General features: G+C 37.6%; 3 protein-coding genes across 4 annotated transcripts; 2 read left to right on the forward strand and 1 right to left on the reverse strand.

Annotated features, from left to right (window-relative positions):
• The first annotated feature begins 68 nt into the window (after positions 1–68).
• On the forward strand, positions 69–7,493 carry LOC108985278 (DNA ligase 1-like). Its single transcript, XM_018957514.2, has 12 exons — positions 69–231; positions 1,291–1,949; positions 2,041–2,074; positions 2,280–2,359; positions 2,536–2,595; positions 2,748–2,858; positions 3,521–3,601; positions 3,718–3,801; positions 5,006–5,480; positions 5,723–5,835; positions 6,794–6,824; positions 7,032–7,493. Exons 2-12 carry the CDS (start codon positions 1,380–1,382, stop codon positions 7,199–7,201), a joined length of 1,809 nt encoding a protein of 602 aa, XP_018813059.1. The 5' UTR covers positions 69–231; positions 1,291–1,379; the 3' UTR covers positions 7,202–7,493.
• A 1,553-nt stretch (positions 7,494–9,046) lies between these two features.
• On the forward strand, positions 9,047–10,301 carry LOC108985290 (nuclear transcription factor Y subunit B-3-like). The gene has a single exon (XM_018957541.2). It carries the CDS (start codon positions 9,538–9,540, stop codon positions 10,168–10,170), a length of 633 nt encoding a protein of 210 aa, XP_018813086.1. The 5' UTR covers positions 9,047–9,537; the 3' UTR covers positions 10,171–10,301.
• Positions 10,302–12,194: 1,893 nt separating this feature from the next.
• On the reverse strand, positions 12,195–16,396 carry LOC108985299 (uncharacterized PE-PGRS family protein PE_PGRS54-like). Of its 2 annotated transcripts, XM_018957561.1 has the most exons (3): positions 16,237–16,396; positions 13,653–16,128; positions 12,195–12,652 (listed from the first exon to the last, which is right to left on the reverse strand). In XM_018957561.1, the coding sequence occupies exon 2, from the start codon at positions 16,077–16,079 to the stop codon at positions 13,869–13,871; it is 2,211 nt and encodes a 736-aa protein (XP_018813106.1). In that variant the 5' UTR covers positions 16,080–16,128; positions 16,237–16,396; the 3' UTR covers positions 12,195–12,652; positions 13,653–13,868. The 2 variants fall into 2 exon arrangements, with proteins under 2 accessions (XP_018813106.1, XP_018813098.1); XM_018957553.1 differs by having other exon boundaries at positions 13,653–16,396.
• Positions 16,397–16,807: the final 411 nt, after the last annotated feature.

Raw genomic sequence — 16,807 nt, forward strand, 5'->3', positions numbered from 1 at the left:
TCCTGCGTGGCATTTATCTGCATTTTAATTCCGGATTTGACGTCCGAGCTACCTTAAATCCCGAAAATACCCCAACTTTGAGTGAGAGAGAGACAGAGAGAGAGCGCGAGACCGAAGCAGAAAATGTTCCCTAGACTCGGAGAGAAACAGTGAGAGGGAGTGCACACAGTCGGAGACCACCTCTGTTCAACAGGCTTCAATTTCACCAAAAAACAATATCCCAAAATCTCTGTAAGTTTCAATCTTCTAACTTTCTCTCAATTAGTTTCATTAATTTCCGTTAAATGATTATTCTTTTGCTTCACGACGTGATCAGCTACGGACTTTGCGGTTCAGGGCTTAGGGTTCGTAAACGGTTCTCTGTATAATTTTGTCCCTTTTCGTCTCGATTTCTGGTTTTTTTTTTTAACCGTTTTATTTGTGAATTTGGTATCCACTTCTGTTTGGTTGACGAGAAAATGCATAAACACAGAGAGATTGAGTTGGGATTTGATATTGTTTCACTTTGAGGTCTGCTTTTGCTGAGTTATACACTTCTTAAAGCTGCACGCAAGTTAAAGATTTGAATTATTATTATTATTATTCCTCTTTGTTTTTGTGTATTAATAATTTAATAGTCATTTTTATGTTAATTTTGCTTTAATTTGGTTTGTTTTTACTGTTTTATCTGTCAATCCTATGTTGTGTTATTGTTTCTCGCTCTTTGGTGGTTATATTCGTGTTTCTGACTTTCTTTCCGGATCTTGTTAGGGGTTGGTTTGTTAAGCCTATATACAATTCTTACTTCAATGCACACTGGCTGCTATCATACCCTCGTAAATTTTATGTTTTTTCCTTGGAAGTGATTTTGATGGAATTCAGTTATTCACTGTAGCGGATCTTCAAATTAAGTTAAATTTGAACTCTGTGGGTCCCCCTTTTTTTGGCAACTGTGGTTCGTTTAATTCGACAAGCTTGCAAAACTTTATTCTATATGGAAAAATGGAAACTTGCAAGTTAGGTTCCTGCAAGTTCGGACATTGAAATGATTTTAATTTTTTAAATCATTACATTGAGTGCACTCCTTGATGGATAAACAATGTGTTAGTAATTTGGTTCTAAGGGTTGAGATTGCACCACAACTTGATGGAGCCAGTCACGAAATGTCATATTAATACAATCCAAAATTATTGTTGTCTTGAAATATCAATATTTAGGGCAATGCTGACGAATGATCGTGTTTATTCAACTGCCCTGCTCTCTAGACTTCAACCATGGCTCATAGTGAATGTTTTTTCCCCCTAACTGCAGTTATTTTGTTGTCCGATCTGTGCAAGTTTCCTTTGGAGGGGGAGGAAAGGTGCTTGCTGTTGGAGCATTTGCTTCGACTTAAGTTGATTATGGGTGAGGAGAATATGGTGACTGGGACAGTAGCAAATGGGACTAGTCTGCCAGAGAAAATGGTTAAAGCTGCAACTGAGAAGAAAGAGGAGCAAAATGGAATAAAAGAAATGGAAGAAGATAAGAAAATTGATAAGTCAGAGACTGCGAAAATGGATGAAGACACAGAAGTAAATGAAGACAAGGAAAGCAAAGAAGAAACAGAAAAGGAAGAAACGGAGGAACAGAAAACAGAGGCAATGGAAGAAGATGCTAGTCCAAATGAAAAAGAGGCAACTGAAGCAAAGGATGGAGCCAAGGACGAGGCGGAGGGAAAGACTGATGTGGACGAGAAGAAAGAAGACAAGGATGAAGAGAAGGCAGAGAGTAAGGCAGCAAAAGGGTCAAAGAAGCGTGGGAAAGGGAAGAGTGAAGAGAAAGTAAAAGAGAAGACAAAGGAAGTTGAAGAAAAGAAGGATCCAGAGCCAAGGACTCCTGCTACTGACCGCCCTGTACGTGAGAGGAAATCAGTTGAAAGGCTGGTGGCATCGATTGAAAAAGAAGCAGTCAAGGAATTCCAAATTGAGAAGGTGTTTCTTTTTAGTTTAGTTTTTATACCATACAATTTGAATTGCAGTTTTCCTGTTTTTTCCTCTCTATAATGTACATTTGAAATTGCAGGGCCGTGGTACCCCGCTGAAAGATATACCTAATGGTATGTACAAATCCATATTAACTTATCAAAAAAAAAAAAAATGTACAAATCCATTTTATTATTGTTTTAAGCTGATATTAAGTCATTTATGCTGCTTATCATTATTTTGATTTTTCTGTATTTGATCAGGCTTTTTAATTTCTAGATATACCTGTTTTAAGACAAGGATGATAATAGTGAACTTGAGTGTTTTTTTCTCCTATAGTGGCATTCAAGCTATCAAGAAGAAAGACTGATGATAGTTTCAAACTGCTTCATACAATTCTATTTGGCAGGAGAGGGAAGGTAATGCATATTGTGAAGGCTTTAGTGTTGCTTCTGTATGTACTTATGGCTTTCTGTTTTCCACCTTTCTAGTTGGTAATGAGGATGTACTTAAGGAAATATATTGGATTTTTTTTATGTTACCATTAACTACACCAATCTTGCTTCTGTGTAAATTTCAACTTTCATTTTTGCAGGCAGTTCAGGTTAAGAATAATATATCTCGGTTTTCTGGTTTTGTGTGGCATGAAAATGAGGTAAAGGATTTATCTATGCAAAAGAACGTCCATCCTTTGTATGAGCTGTGATAGCAAGCTTTAGCGTGGTAGACTTGATCTTTCTGAGATTCCATTTTTGCGAGTTTTTTCACTTTTTACCTATGAAATTTTTTTTTTTTTCACTTTTACAGGAAAAGCAGATGATCAAAGTTAAAGAGAAATTTGACAAGTGCAACAAAGAGAAGTTGTTGGAATTCTGTGATGTGCTTGACATACCAATTGCCAAGGCTACTACAAGAAAGGTTCGTTGATTTACTACTGTTGCATGTTGAGTCTGGAATGTACTTCTGGCTGAATAACTTTGTTTTTCAGCCCTGTTTTATGCATCAAATCTTTTACTAAATGAATTAGTTAGTCTTTAGTTGCTGGAAATATTTGGTTGTTTAGTGTACTTTGTAAATTAGTTAACAAAGGCAGTATTAACCACCCTTGTATTTCATGCCCCTGCAAACAACATGTGAATAGGTTAATCAGATAGCTTCAATGATGTGTCAATCTCACCTCCACAATTTGGTTGCAGGGTTTAATCTCAGTTTAATTATTTCCTAATGAAACCAAGGCTCCTATGAGTGTAAATTTGCAGCATGCGTTTAAAAGCTACCTTTAATGTTCTTAAAGCTTCACTTCTCAAGTGATATGTCTATGGTGGTGCATCTGGATAGAGAGGAATGATCGTGAAAGGACAATGGACGAGCTTAGAACTTTTTTTCATCAAACTTTATTCCATTGGTCGATTGTAATAGACTTTAATGGCATGAACATACATGATTTCCTTGTATATTTAGACACCCATGCATAGGCGTTGCTCTTGTATATGTCCCATGTACTCGGCTTTGCCTTTTTCAATAAAATTCATATTTACCGATAAAAAAAATTGTTTTAATGACTTGAAGTACGCATGCAGGAAGACATTGTTGCAAAGCTGATAGAATTTTTGGTGGCCCCTTATGCTACAACTGCTGTGCTTCTTGCAGAAAAAGAGAAGGTTTGTTTACCTTGCACCTATTCTCCACTGGATTTCCATTTTTACAAAGCATTGCTTTTTTGCAATGGATGTCAGACTCTTTTTTTTTGGTATTTGTTTCTTTTTATGCCTATTAGTCAAGTAAGGCCAGCAAAAAGCGGAAGAGAGTGGTTAGAGGAAGTTCATTGTCTGGAAATGCAGTGTCAAAGCGATCGGCCAAGGTATTATTCTCATACACTAGAATATGATTGATTTAAAGCAATATAGTTTAATTGGTAAATCACTCTTTATTGGGTGATCTATTGCTGTTTTGAGCAGGCGGAATATATATTGAGATGTTTCTTCATTTTTTTTCAACATTTTCCGTCATTTTCCCCCTTTTTCCTGCTATATTGCCTTGCCTGTGTGGTCAATCATGCGCTTGTACAAGTGAATAATAGGATGTTCTCTATTTATCTATTGATCTTGTAAGAGCTTAAATGAGAAGTCCTCTGTTCCTTGGCCTTAGGCATGAGGCTCTCTAAGCTTGCACTTAGTTACATGGCTATTTTTGTGAATATAATTCCTCCATACAAACTTATCATATATATATATGTAACGCTCCAATAGAAGGCACAAACCACATGACCTATACTCCAAAAGGACTAGTCAATAATACAATTGGAGCCACATTGGAACCTTATAAAGAGCAGAAAGTTTTCCTTCCCAAGCAATGTAAATCTCATTCATCACCTACCCTTATCCTTATCATATGAGGTATCACAATATTTTCCCTTAAATTCCCAACGTCCTCATTGGGTCTGTCCGTTGTAAGTGGCACGGCTCAAGTCCCACATTTCTAGTTGGGATAGGCTCTGATACCATTTTGTAACGCCCTAATGGAAGACCCAAATCACATGACCTATACTCCAAAATGACTAATCATTGATATAATTGAAATCTCATTGGAACCTTATAAAGAGCAACAACTTCTCATTCCCAAGCAACGTATGATTTTATTCACCAGCTACTCCCATCCTTATCATATGGGGTGTCATGATATATATCTATAATCCCCTCGGACTATGGATCTTGCTAATTTGATTATGTGGTTGTGGTCCATTAATATTCTTCATTTTCCAGTAATACCTGCATCTAGGATTTTAGTGGGACAAGAAGGCGTCCACAACCAGTGGTTCCACTTCTTCTTTATTGCTTCTATTATCATACGTGGTCCCTAACCTAATCCACATCTTGTATCATTACAATTTTTGAAGCTCTTATTACTGGAGTAAGCGAAGACTATGCTCATCCTAAATATGCTTGGTCATTTATGGAGTTCCGACTCCTTGAGAATAACTAAACTGTATATATCCAACGATCTAAAAAGAAACATAAAAATGAAACCTTACATAAGAAACTTCATTTTTGTCGCATTTTCTCCAGAACCGGATAACGACTGAGGAGACATCAAAAATGGAGGAGAAAAAGAGTTCAATTGAAGCGGAAGATGAATCTGAAGAGGAAAAAGAAGAGGATGAAGAAAATGAAGAGGAAGATAATGAAAATGGTGTTCCGGAAAAATCCAAGGATGAGGTTTCTGAGCATTCTGAAAATGAGGAGAAAACTGGTTCTGAAGATGAATCTGAAGAGGATGTGGGGAAAGTTAAACACAAACGAAGTTCTAAAACATCATCAAGAAAGGAGTCTGCTGGGAAAGCTAAATCCAAGAAAATCACGGTTCCTAATAAATCCAATACAGCTCCCAAAAAAACACCCAACAAATCATCTTCCAAACGCTCCAAGGTTGACGATGACAATGGTTCAAATCCAAAGGTGTTCTCAAGGAAGAGGAAAAATGAAAAAGTAGCAAAAGAAAAGACTTCAACTCCAGCAAGATCGGCCTCCAGGGAAAAATCTGGTACAAATCACGTTCTCCCCTTTCCCTTTATTGTTATTATTTTTTTTTCCGGGCTTGCTTGCATACCTTTCATGGTCTTTTTTGTAGGAAGAACTGAAACATGGTGGTTTTAATCAAAATTTATAAAGAAATGAAATTGCTATTCTACTTGCCTGCTAACAGATTAGCTGTAAATGTTATCCTAACTCAGGTAAATGAAGGAATTATTGAGCTTTGAAAGTAAGATTTTTGGTATATTGCAGGCAAAAGGGTTTCTAAACGGAAGGACAAGGTCAAAGGGGAGAAACTCAAGCCAAATGATGATGAGTTGAGAGATGCAACTTGCGAAATTCTTAAAGAAGTTGACTTTAATACGGTAAGCTGCTATTTTTAACTGAGAAAAAAAATATATGGTAAGCTGCTAATCTTTATTTATAAAATATATACGGTAAGATGATGATACCAATATCGTCCATGATGGTTGTAAGGAAAATTTATATTGAACTTGAGGAAAATTGGTAATCATACCAACCAGAGTCCTATTTAGCCTAAAAGAATGAAGCATTGGGATGCTCCTCAGAAGGATATCTATATTGTCTATGAGGAGAATGTTACATGCTATCCTAAATTGCTAAATGCCACATCAGCATTGTGGGATGAGAGTGGGAATATTTTTACTTATAAAAAAAAAATGAGTGGGATATTGGTGTTGTATATTGCATCTCTCTTGTCTATAACGGTTGGCTGGACATGCCATTATGGTTGTTTGTTCTAGTGCCTGCCTCAAAGCTTATTGGAATTTCTTTGAGTTTCCATAAATTCTTTTTGAACTACTTGCGAATTCCGTCGGCTAAGATGTTTAGATTCACATCGTTTGGAGTTGAACTAATTTTGCATGACCATATACAAATCTAACACACCTTCATACCTCAACCCATGCATGGATATGTATTTCCTCGTTTATCGTGCCTTGTACGTCCTTGCAAGTTGTCTCCAAAGTTGTTTCTCTTTCAACATTTCAATACACTTTTCTCTTGCATTACATGAATGCATGCTTTACAAAGTGGAAGCATAAGAAGAAAAATAAATAAAGCAAGCTGGCTTTTGATTGGTGAGGTAGTGGAGAAAATTGGATGTTTACAAGTTATAAGAGGTGGTAATGGGTTGTGTTGCAACATTGCCAGCTTTCCTTATTTCCTACATATTGGTAATTAAACTGAGAGGATCCTTAAAGATATTCGTAGAGGCTTTGTGGAGCTTTGTGTCTTATTGTATTCTTTTGAGTAATTGTTTTGTATCTTCCCTAAAATAAATGGCATTGCTTTATTTTGCAGGCCACTTTCACTGATATCCTGAAGCAACTTGGTATGCTATCTTCGTATTTATATTTACCATGGTATTTTTTGATTCCTTGAATTGCAGATATCAAATAGTACCACGCAATGGCCCCTGCTTTAAGAACTTGTCATGTGAAGATGCATTAGAAACTTTGCAATTAATGGGCTGAGATCGATCGATCTCTTCCTAGATTTGTATTACTTGGTGGCTAACAGAACTCTGACAATTTCTCAGCTCAAAGGTTTGATACGGATCTCACCCCAAGAAAGTCATCTATAAAGCTCATGATCCAGGAAGAGCTTACTAAGCTAGCTGATGAGGCAGATGATGATGATGATGAAGATGGAGAAGGCGATGCCGAGAAAGATGAAAACCAGTCTGCCAGCCAAGAGGTGGAAACCTGAACAATAGGATTGAGCATGACCGCGTTGAAATAGTGTAGCTATTTATGTATTCCTTCATAATTTGTGTTGTGCGCAGATGTAGTACTAACTCACTCTATCGCTTCATAAAGATGGCTGTTATTTACTGTTTGAATACTATTTGCCAGAAAACAAACTAGTAATTACTAGAAATTAGCCAGAGGACTCGAGCTGTTCTGTAGGATTGCGGCTTGAATGTATACATGAACATGATTTGTAGGAGATTTCATGACTTCAATATAACTGACCGGCCTTTAAGTCTCAGTTTCACATTCTTTCTTGCGTCTGTGTCTTTGGTGAGTCTTCCTATTCTTTGCTTTAAGTTGGGTACTTAATTGCCAAATTATATGATATGGTGAGTCCTACTCCTAACTTCTTTGATTCATTGGAGTCTGCTTGTGTTTGGTGGCCTCTGTTCAGGAATAAAAATGGCAATAAGTGGAGTTGCTTCTTGAATTCGGTCAATAATAGCGAGAAAAATGTGATCCACTGGATTTGGTGAGCATTTGGGGCCCCCCTTTTTTAAACCTTTATTTCTTTGTTTGCATGTTCACAACCACTGGATTGATTCTTTTAGGCAATTGCTTGTCCAATCTTGGTGAATCAGATCGTTGGGTCCGCAAGTCAAGAATGAAAAGTACCAGAAGATAAACCATAGAGAATTTGTGATCAAAAGCCATATGCTTGTCAAAGAACTGAGCACGAATATAATAGCAGGCGTTTAAAGCACAACATGAAAGTAATTAATTTTGTTAAAAATAGTCAAACAAATGGCTCAAATTAAGAACTTTATAGCTATTCTTTTAGGTATGGGAGAAAAATGAAACGACCCATTTTAGGATCATCGAGATATGTTGTTTCTCAAACTTTTTCTTGCAAACCCACGAGATTGATGAAAATTCGCTTGATCTATTTTATCAAAAGATTGAACGGATGAGATGGATTGTTGAGGAAATATACATCCGAGTATTTTTTTTTCTTTTAAATTATATGAGTTGATATTAATCCTTCATACATACAGTAATTTTTTTTCACAGAGAAACGTAATCATAAGTCCTAACACTAAAACTAAAAGACCATTACCCACTAATCACGATATGCCATCCACCACTCATCTCTCTAATTATCTTTACATTTTTCTTTTCTTTTGGTCTTGATTGCTACTGCTAGAGATTGGATTAGTGCTCCACTACTCTTTTAAAGTGGAGCAATTTGTCTTTAACCCAAGAACCATTTTGCCAATATGCACAACTGTTTTGGTGAAATATTCAACATTACAACCATTAACACTACTACTAATAATAACCAAAGGTCAGCAAACTTTATCTTAAGAAAGAATAATCTAAAAAGTGGGACGGCTATGACTTCATAGTTTCGCTTTCCACATGATGTTACCCTCCTCTTCATGTCCTAGGTAACAACAATCCCCACGTTCATTCAAATAGGAACATGATTAAAAATATATATATATATATATATTTTTTAAAGTGTTATAGTCCTGAAGAGATTATATAATTAAATTCATAAATTAGATAAAATTTTATGTGATATATTAAATTTATTTTATAATAAAAATAAATTTATAATCTAACATATTATATCAAGTCACGTTAATTTGTATATTTATTTTTATAAAATTTCTCGTGGTTAAAATATTTTTTATTTATTGAAAACGTAAATCGTATAGCTAGTTTTTGTTTGTTTTCCTAAGCAATTGTTGCAGTGAGTCAACTATAAAACTCAACTCTCATTGGCTTAAGTGGTAAGATGGTCCCATGATGCTGCAATTTCTCATTGCACTAAAAAAACTACTCAATTTTTCTATGTTTTAAAGCAATATAACTAGTTTCTTCCCTCTCCTCCGCTCATCTACTCATCTCTTTCTTTTCAGGCAATTTCATCCAACTTCAAAGCCTCGAGCTTTCGCGACTCAAAACCGTAGATTCTTCCTCTGTTTTGTTTGTTCTTCTTTTTTTCCTCGACGTCGGCGATTCTTCCTCTGTCTCTTTCGGTGCAGTTTCAAAGTTTGCATTCTGAAATACTTACCGACTTCGATTTCTCAATATTTTTCTATCAGAAGAGACAGAATTTGCAAGTAGCCGACTCATTTGCTTAACTTCGTATAAATTTTAGCGTTCAAAAGTACTTTTAATTCTTCTACAGATAAAAAGTTCTTTCATTTCATGAAAAATTAATCTAAGAAGTTATCATTATGGCCACTTTCTCTCACTAAAAGGGAGAGAGAGAGAGAGAGTGAAGAAATTTCCACTTCTTCATACCTTTCTCCATACTGCAGCAATAAAAACCTTCAAGTTTAAATGGCGGACTCAGACAACGAGTCCGAAGGAGGCGGTGAAAGAGCTGGAAACGCGTCGGCCAATGAGCTGTCACCGCGGGAGCAGGACCGGTTCTTGCCGATTGCGAACGTGAGCCGGATCATGAAGAAGGCGCTGCCGGCAAACGCGAAGATCTCAAAGGACGCCAAGGAGACGGTGCAAGAGTGCGTGTCGGAGTTCATAAGCTTCATCACCGGCGAGGCATCCGACAAGTGCCAGAGGGAGAAGCGAAAGACGATCAACGGCGACGATCTGCTGTGGGCCATGACCACCCTCGGCTTCGAGGACTACGTGGAGCCCCTCAAGGTGTACCTGCAGAGGTTCAGGGAGATGGAGGGAGAGAAGAGCGTGGCGGTGCGTGACAAGGACGCCTCTGCCGGAGGCGCGTCCTCGACGGGTTTTGGAAACGGTGGTACGTTCGAACAGCCGGGTGGGGGTGGCGGGGTATATGGGAGTAGTAGCGGGATGGGAATGATGATGCATCAGGGTGGACACGTGTACGGCTCCAGTGGGTTTCATCAGCAGATCGGTACTACCGGTAGTGGTTTTGGCGGGTTGGGGAAGAGTGGGACCGGTTATGTTGGGCCTGGTTCGAATACGGGTAGGCCCAGATAATTATTTTCATTAATAGTTAATGTGGGACCCTTAAGCTATTTATCAAACATTTTAAATATATATCCAAGTGAGGGCAACTCCACTGTAATAGAGCTTTTTATGAATTTATATGTGTTTTTTTTAAAAATAAATTTTACTCATCAGTCACTATTTATTTTCATATTTTATATTTATATTTTTTTTTTCTAATAGTGTATGAGTATTTATTTTCATATTTTATATTTATATTTTTTTTTTCTAATAGTGTATGAGAATGTTTTTTATAAAGTATAAGATAGTGAATAGTGACTGATGAAAAGAATTTTTCTTTTCTCCAATCTTGAATCCTTTCGGATTTTTGTTTTTGTAAATATGGGGTAGAGATTGAATTTAAGGTTACAAGAGGTTGTATGTAAAGTGTAGATAAATATAGTTCAGGTTTCTTCTAATTTAGTTATATTGTGAAAACAAAAGGATATGGATTGATGATTGTGATTGTGAATCATAAGGTTTGAGATGTGATTTCCATGAGAATATGTGCAAAGTAGTACTCTTTTTTATTTCTTATATGTGGTTTCCTCTCATCTATCCTCTCTTGTTTGCTTTGGAATTCCATTAAAACTATAGATTTTTTTTCTCTTCATATCTTTTCTTAAATTATTAGAATGCAACCTCAATCAAATATCAATGGTAAGTTCATTTCTAAACCATCTTCTATAGAAGGGAAGTGGAACATATATACAAGTTTCATATTATAGTTAACAAAACAAGTAGACTTTATTATAGTTATGAAATTTATTATAATTATATAAAAAGTTAAAAACAAAATGAAAAATTCTAAACATAAACCCCACACCCTGCACACCCACTTAAGAATATGTGATTTTATTTTTTTATCCTCATATTTTATATTGAATTCAATATGAAAGATGAGGATAAAAAAGTAAAATCACATATTTTTAAGTGGATGTATAGAATGTGAGGCTTCTGTGTAGCACAACTCAAACAAAATACGAATTTCCTTTTCATGCAAATTGAAGCTGCAAATTCTCCGAGCTTTCAATATGGTTCTGTGACACAGTCAACCACAACACTATGCCGCATAGCTTTTATTTCTTAATACCAAAAAAAAAAAAAAAAAAAAACTGGGCCACAGCATGATTAGCTTGGAGTAGTGGGAAACCCAAAGTTCAAAGAAATACGAATATTTTATTTATAAATCTACCCTCTCCTTTATTTGTCAAATGGGGGGCGGCATGATGGCCCAAGTTCAAGTTCAACTCGACTGAATAGGGATTAGTTTAGGCCTTTAGATAAATGTTCAGGACAGTGTCCTAACCACAAGATCCTTGATCTCGTTTAGCGAACTCTCAAATTAAGAATTTTTATGTTTATTCTGTAATTTGTGCAATATAAACGAAATAGTTGTGGAGTTTCCTGACTTGAGATGAGATGGTGACATGACACGTCCACAAGAGTTTAGACCACTAGATTGGTCGTGTTCTTCTATTCTCAGGGTCTCGAAAACAAGAAGTAAGGAATCTGTGAGCGACATTCCCTTCCATATGGACAACAAAATAACCAGAGAACATAGCTGCCATATGATTCTAAGTTCCAACACACCAAAATCCCACTTTTCAGATCTCCGAATAATATTGCCCCCAAGTTATTCCGAGAATAATATAACACCGTCAAATTCATGATAGTTTTACTGACATGTCCGAGAACGTTAAAGGCACACTATCTCATCTTATATAATCATTATAATTTTTTTAATTTTCTACACAAAATATAATAAATAATTCAATTTATTCAACTAATATTTTCTCCCTCTTTTTTCTGAGCACAAACTAAGGTGCATTTTTATGTGCTGAATGGAAGTTTCGCAATAACTTGCGAAGAAGAAACAAAATACCTAAAAAGCATAAAAAGGGGGCAAGAAGCAACAATTGTGCACATTATTAAAATTCAATCAAGCTTCAATATATATACATATATATATATATATATATCTACGTACAAAGACAATTTACTGTACAACTCTCTGGGTAAAAATGATTGCATTAATTGGATAGTTAGTACTCTACAACTTTAAAAAAAAAATTGCATGGTTAACTTAACACGGTATTCTCTCGAAACAAAAAAGAGGGGTTAAGAGGATACAACTAAAATACAATTTTAAAAGGGCACATTACCAACGTTCTATGAGCTAATCCTACTACATCACCATTCATACATCAAATCTAACGTAATCTACCACATTTCAGACTACAGCAATTTGAAGACATGATCATCAACAACAACATCGGTTTCGACAAGTTCTAAAGAACTAAAACATAATTGGAAAGAAAGCTAAAAAATTAAAAGAAGGGCTCCGACTGCTACATCAATCAGGCAAAGGGGAAACACCATGCATTCTCTCCCCCCATAGAAGTCCTCTATATCTCCAAGGCAACCCCAACATCTGCTTAACTGCTTCAGTTCCCCATTATCGCCCTTCAACCTATGAAACAAAGAATTAGGCAAGAAACGCATTTCCACTTGGCATGCCAACTCTTAAAAATGGTAAATTGTAAAGGAGAAGTAATAACAATCCCTTATTACTAGAGTAAAGCAACAACAAATCAGTAACATAGTGGCTAGGAAATTTACTAGGTTAAGCAACTATAGTAGCGTGACCATGGTCAATCCTGAAAAAGTTACTAGTGATTGTGGAGCACCATAGCCCAACGAAATCAGAAGCACCCTACAAACAATTCTTCAATTTAAAACTGCACGTTGAAACTAACAATCATCATATTTTTGGTAAACAATAGTTGAATGGCATTCCATGTCCCATGTGGGAAAATAGTCATCGGGTCTTGCTCAGAGACACAAAACATCAGAAAAGTACGCATAAAAAACAACAAAAATCTTGCCATAAAAAACATTGATGAATAATTCTGTCTTAATTATTAACCCAAAATAATCATAAAAAGCAAAATGAAGTTCTAATATATTACATTCGAAACTATCTCATCCTCTCAAGCAGCTAAATGAGTCAAAGTACTTTTTCAAATGAAACCAAAATTAAATAACTTGTCATTGAACTAAAGAAGGCAAACTTAAAAAAGCAGGAACTTGATAGGAACTTAACAAATACACCAATCCTTCTAAGTTATAGCTGAGACAGGAGATGACAGAAGCTATAACTTAGTGAAGGCATTTAAAAGATACTGTGAAAAATTAAAGTACGCATATTGTGAAAGTTTCGCACTGGTTTGTGAGCTCCTACAGTTATTGCAGCAAACAAAATGACAGACTGACAGTACAAAATATCACAAAAAGCAAAGACTAGCATCATATTGGGAGCATACTTATAGCTGACTAGTTCAAAAGCCACCATACGAGTAACAACAATATTAAATGCATGACAGCACAGGCATGATACATTCAAAGGAGATTCAAGAGCACTTTCAACAAATAATGTAAAAAGTAAAAGAAACAGAATTTCGAGAGCTTACATTTCTTCGTGCTATAATGAAACCATGCTTCTATGGTGAGGAAGCAATCAAGAAATTTAAAGCAATGAGGTGAGAACAAGCGGCTTAACAAATCAAGGACCCATGAACACCACTTGAAAGAGAGTCTAAATGAGCATAATGAATCCAAAGTTAGTTATATTTCTGTGCCTTTCCTTTGTTGATGGATAGCAGCCAAAATAAGAAGCATAAGATCCATTATTCGGAGGTAAGCCTCCGTCTCTTCCCATAATCAGCATCCCTTGATCTTGAACGTCTTTCCTCTTGTGATAACCGTGACTTGCTGTGAGTCCTTGAAGACCGACCTCTTTCCCATTCATCCTCGTGCTCCACTTCTTGGTCCCTGGACCTATGATGATCTGCCTGCCTCTCTTTGTCTTCTCTGCACCTGTCACGGTCATGCTCTCTATCACGATCCCTCTCACGGTCACGGTCACGGTCACGGTCACGATCCCGATCCCGATCCCGGGAGCGCTCTCGATCCCGGGAGCGCTCTTGATTCCGGTCACGCTCTCTATCCCGTTCTCGACCAATATCTCTATCATCACGGCTCCTTCTTTCTGACCAGTCATGGTCATGGTCCATATCTTTTTCTCTAGGCATTTCCCTATCATAACCTGGATCTCTATCATCTCGATACCTTCTATCAGAAGATCCAGACCAGTCCCTTTCTGAACCTCTATCCTTTTCCTTCACAGCATTTGGCCTACCTGCTCTATCATGACTAACCTCACCATATTGATGGTCAGATGCAGCTTCCTCCCCATAACTAGACTCTCCAGCTCTCCCACCACCATGCTCCTCGCCACCCCATCCACCCATACCAGGATCTGACCATATTCCCATGTTAGGCCCATCAATGCCTGGTGTTGGCATCATCCCCATTCCATTCATGGGCATCCCTCTTCCAAAGAATGCCGGATTCACGTGAGGGGCTACTCCAGGCAAACCAACACCTCCCACATGGGGGAACGAAGACAAAATCCCGGAGAATGGAGGCGTTGGAGCACCTGGAAAGCCTCCATAGCCACCCATTCTCCCCATATGCCCACCAAATGCTGGATCAAAAGCCTGACCCATCATAGACTGAGGATGCAACAAAGGTGGGGTTGCACCAATACCCTGACCAAACCCATTACCGCCATTTCCCATTATACCTCTCCCACCCATCCCACCCATCCCACCACCCCTATTCCTCATGGGCCCAGCTGGCCCTCTATTCCCCATTCCCCCCTGTGCATTACCTCTTCCCCAATTCCCTCTCCCATAACCTCTATTGTTATTATTATCCCCACCTTGATAATTCCCGCTTGATCCATTGTTGCTCCCACTGGGCTTTCCTGGAACATCATTAGGCCCCCTTCTTGCTTGAGCAGCTTGTGTCATCTGTTGGTTTCGATTCACTTGAGCCTCCCCCATTCTCTTAACACTAAATGGCGATGCAAATGCAACAACACATGGCCTACCATTAAACATGTGCCCATTCATCCCCTCCTTACATGTGGTCGCTGCAGCTGGGTCATAAAACTCAACCTGGCAATACCCTTTTGATTTCCCACTCGCTTTCTCTTCAAAAAACTTCACCTCCTTTACCCGTCCATACTTGCACAACTCCGATTCCAATTCCGCATCTGTAGTCCACCAATGCAAATCACCCACAAACAGTGTCGTTCCCCCACCTCCAACACCGCCAATACCACCAGCTCCACCTCCTCCTCCTACACCAACACCACTACCACCACTATTTGCAACCCCATCACCACCAATCCCATTCACATTTCCTCCTCCACCAGTGTGCCTCACCAAAGCCCCATTCCCCACACTCCCTACACCAGTGTGCCTCACCAAAGCCCCATTCCCCACACTCCCTACATTAACTGCACCGCCACCATGTGATTGCTGCCCCCCAACGATACCTTGAACCCCTGAAGTAATATTATTCCCACTTTGTTCCTCAACCTCATTCATCTTACTCGTTATTCCCCCTTGCCCTAACTCAACCCTAATCCCACCACTCCCCGATCCAACCGTACCCTTGACCACATTCCCTCTAAACCCTTGATCACTCTGAAACCCAGAAAGCCTAACCTCACCAACATCCCCACCACCACCATTACCACTACCCTCACCAACGCCCGGTATGGATACAGCGTGCTGATCCGGTGCTGCCCTCGGCAACGACTCTTTCTTCTTATTCTCCTCCTCCTCATTTCTTAACCCTAATTCTTCGCCCTTTCTCAGAGATTGTAAAAACCCTTCCCCGACATTCACGTCGTTGTACAAATCCTCGTAATCTTCATCCTCTTCGCCAAGGAAACCCTCGTCGGCAACCGCCGAGATCGCCTCGTTACGATGGAACTGATCCATCTGATCCGCGCCCTCCCCGAACCCTCCCGAACCTTCATCCATCGTTTCTTTTAGGGTTTTTCAAAAGAAACGTTGACTTTTTTTCCGTTTTCTACAAATTTGGTGCAGTTGGTTGAGGTGTGAGTGTTTCAAGATTCAAACGGAAGCATTTTCAGTGAACATACACAGCAAAACAAGCAGATTGGGTACGAGATCTTACCAGGTGAAGATACTCGGTCTTTGAGAGAGAGAGAGAGAGAGAAAGAGAGTGACCCTAGTCTGGAAAGTGGTGAGAAAATGTATGAATTTTCTGGCTTCTTTTCTGTTCTTTTCGTTTCTACTTTCTATCTCTGCAAGGCGTAATCCTGGGATTGCTAACGTAACACTGGTTCGATAAAATATTTATAAAAATAAAAATCTGTTCATCTTCTTTATACTACGCATTATTTATTTATTTATTATTATTTTCTTATTAGGAAATTATCGATACAATCTCTAATTATTTATATAATTTTTATATATTATATTTTTTTAATTTTTATTATTTTTGTTATGTTATCAAATCTCGGATATATGAATAATAAATAAAAGAATTAAATTATTGTTAAAAAAATAAATTCAAAAAAAATTTAAAAATTTTAAAAAATATAGTGTGTAAAAATTTGAGAAGTTGTATAACATTACTCTTCGATAAATAGCATAAATCTTACAAAAAAAAATTATTATTTATTATTATTCGTGAAGTAAAGTTAAATAAAGGTTTCAAAATAGACAAGTAACAAAGCGTGATA

The sequence above is a fragment of the Juglans regia genome, chromosome 2 (assembly GCF_001411555.2).
Source record: "Juglans regia cultivar Chandler chromosome 2, Walnut 2.0, whole genome shotgun sequence".
Taxonomy (NCBI): Eukaryota; Viridiplantae; Streptophyta; class Magnoliopsida; order Fagales; family Juglandaceae; genus Juglans; species Juglans regia.

What these genes read in the sequence shown, in the direction of transcription:
- LOC108985290 (XM_018957541.2), top strand. Translation starts at nt 9,538, where the DNA reads ATGGCGGACTCAGACAACGAGTCCGAAGGAGGCGGTGAAAGAGCTGGA.
- LOC108985278 (XM_018957514.2), top strand. Translation starts at nt 1,380, where the DNA reads ATGGGTGAGGAGAATATGGTGACTGGGACAGTAGCAAATGGGACTAGT. An exon ending in CCAAGGCTACTACAAGAAAG is followed by an intron (nt 2,859 to 3,520) that starts GTTCGTTGATTT and finishes GTACGCATGCAG; the next exon opens with GAAGACATTGTTGCAAAGCT. An exon ending in TTCTTGCAGAAAAAGAGAAG is followed by an intron (nt 3,602 to 3,717) that starts GTTTGTTTACCT and finishes TATGCCTATTAG; the next exon opens with TCAAGTAAGGCCAGCAAAAA.
- LOC108985299 (XM_018957561.1), bottom strand. Translation starts at nt 16,079, where the DNA reads ATGGATGAAGGTTCGGGAGGGTTCGGGGAGGGCGCGGATCAGATGGAT.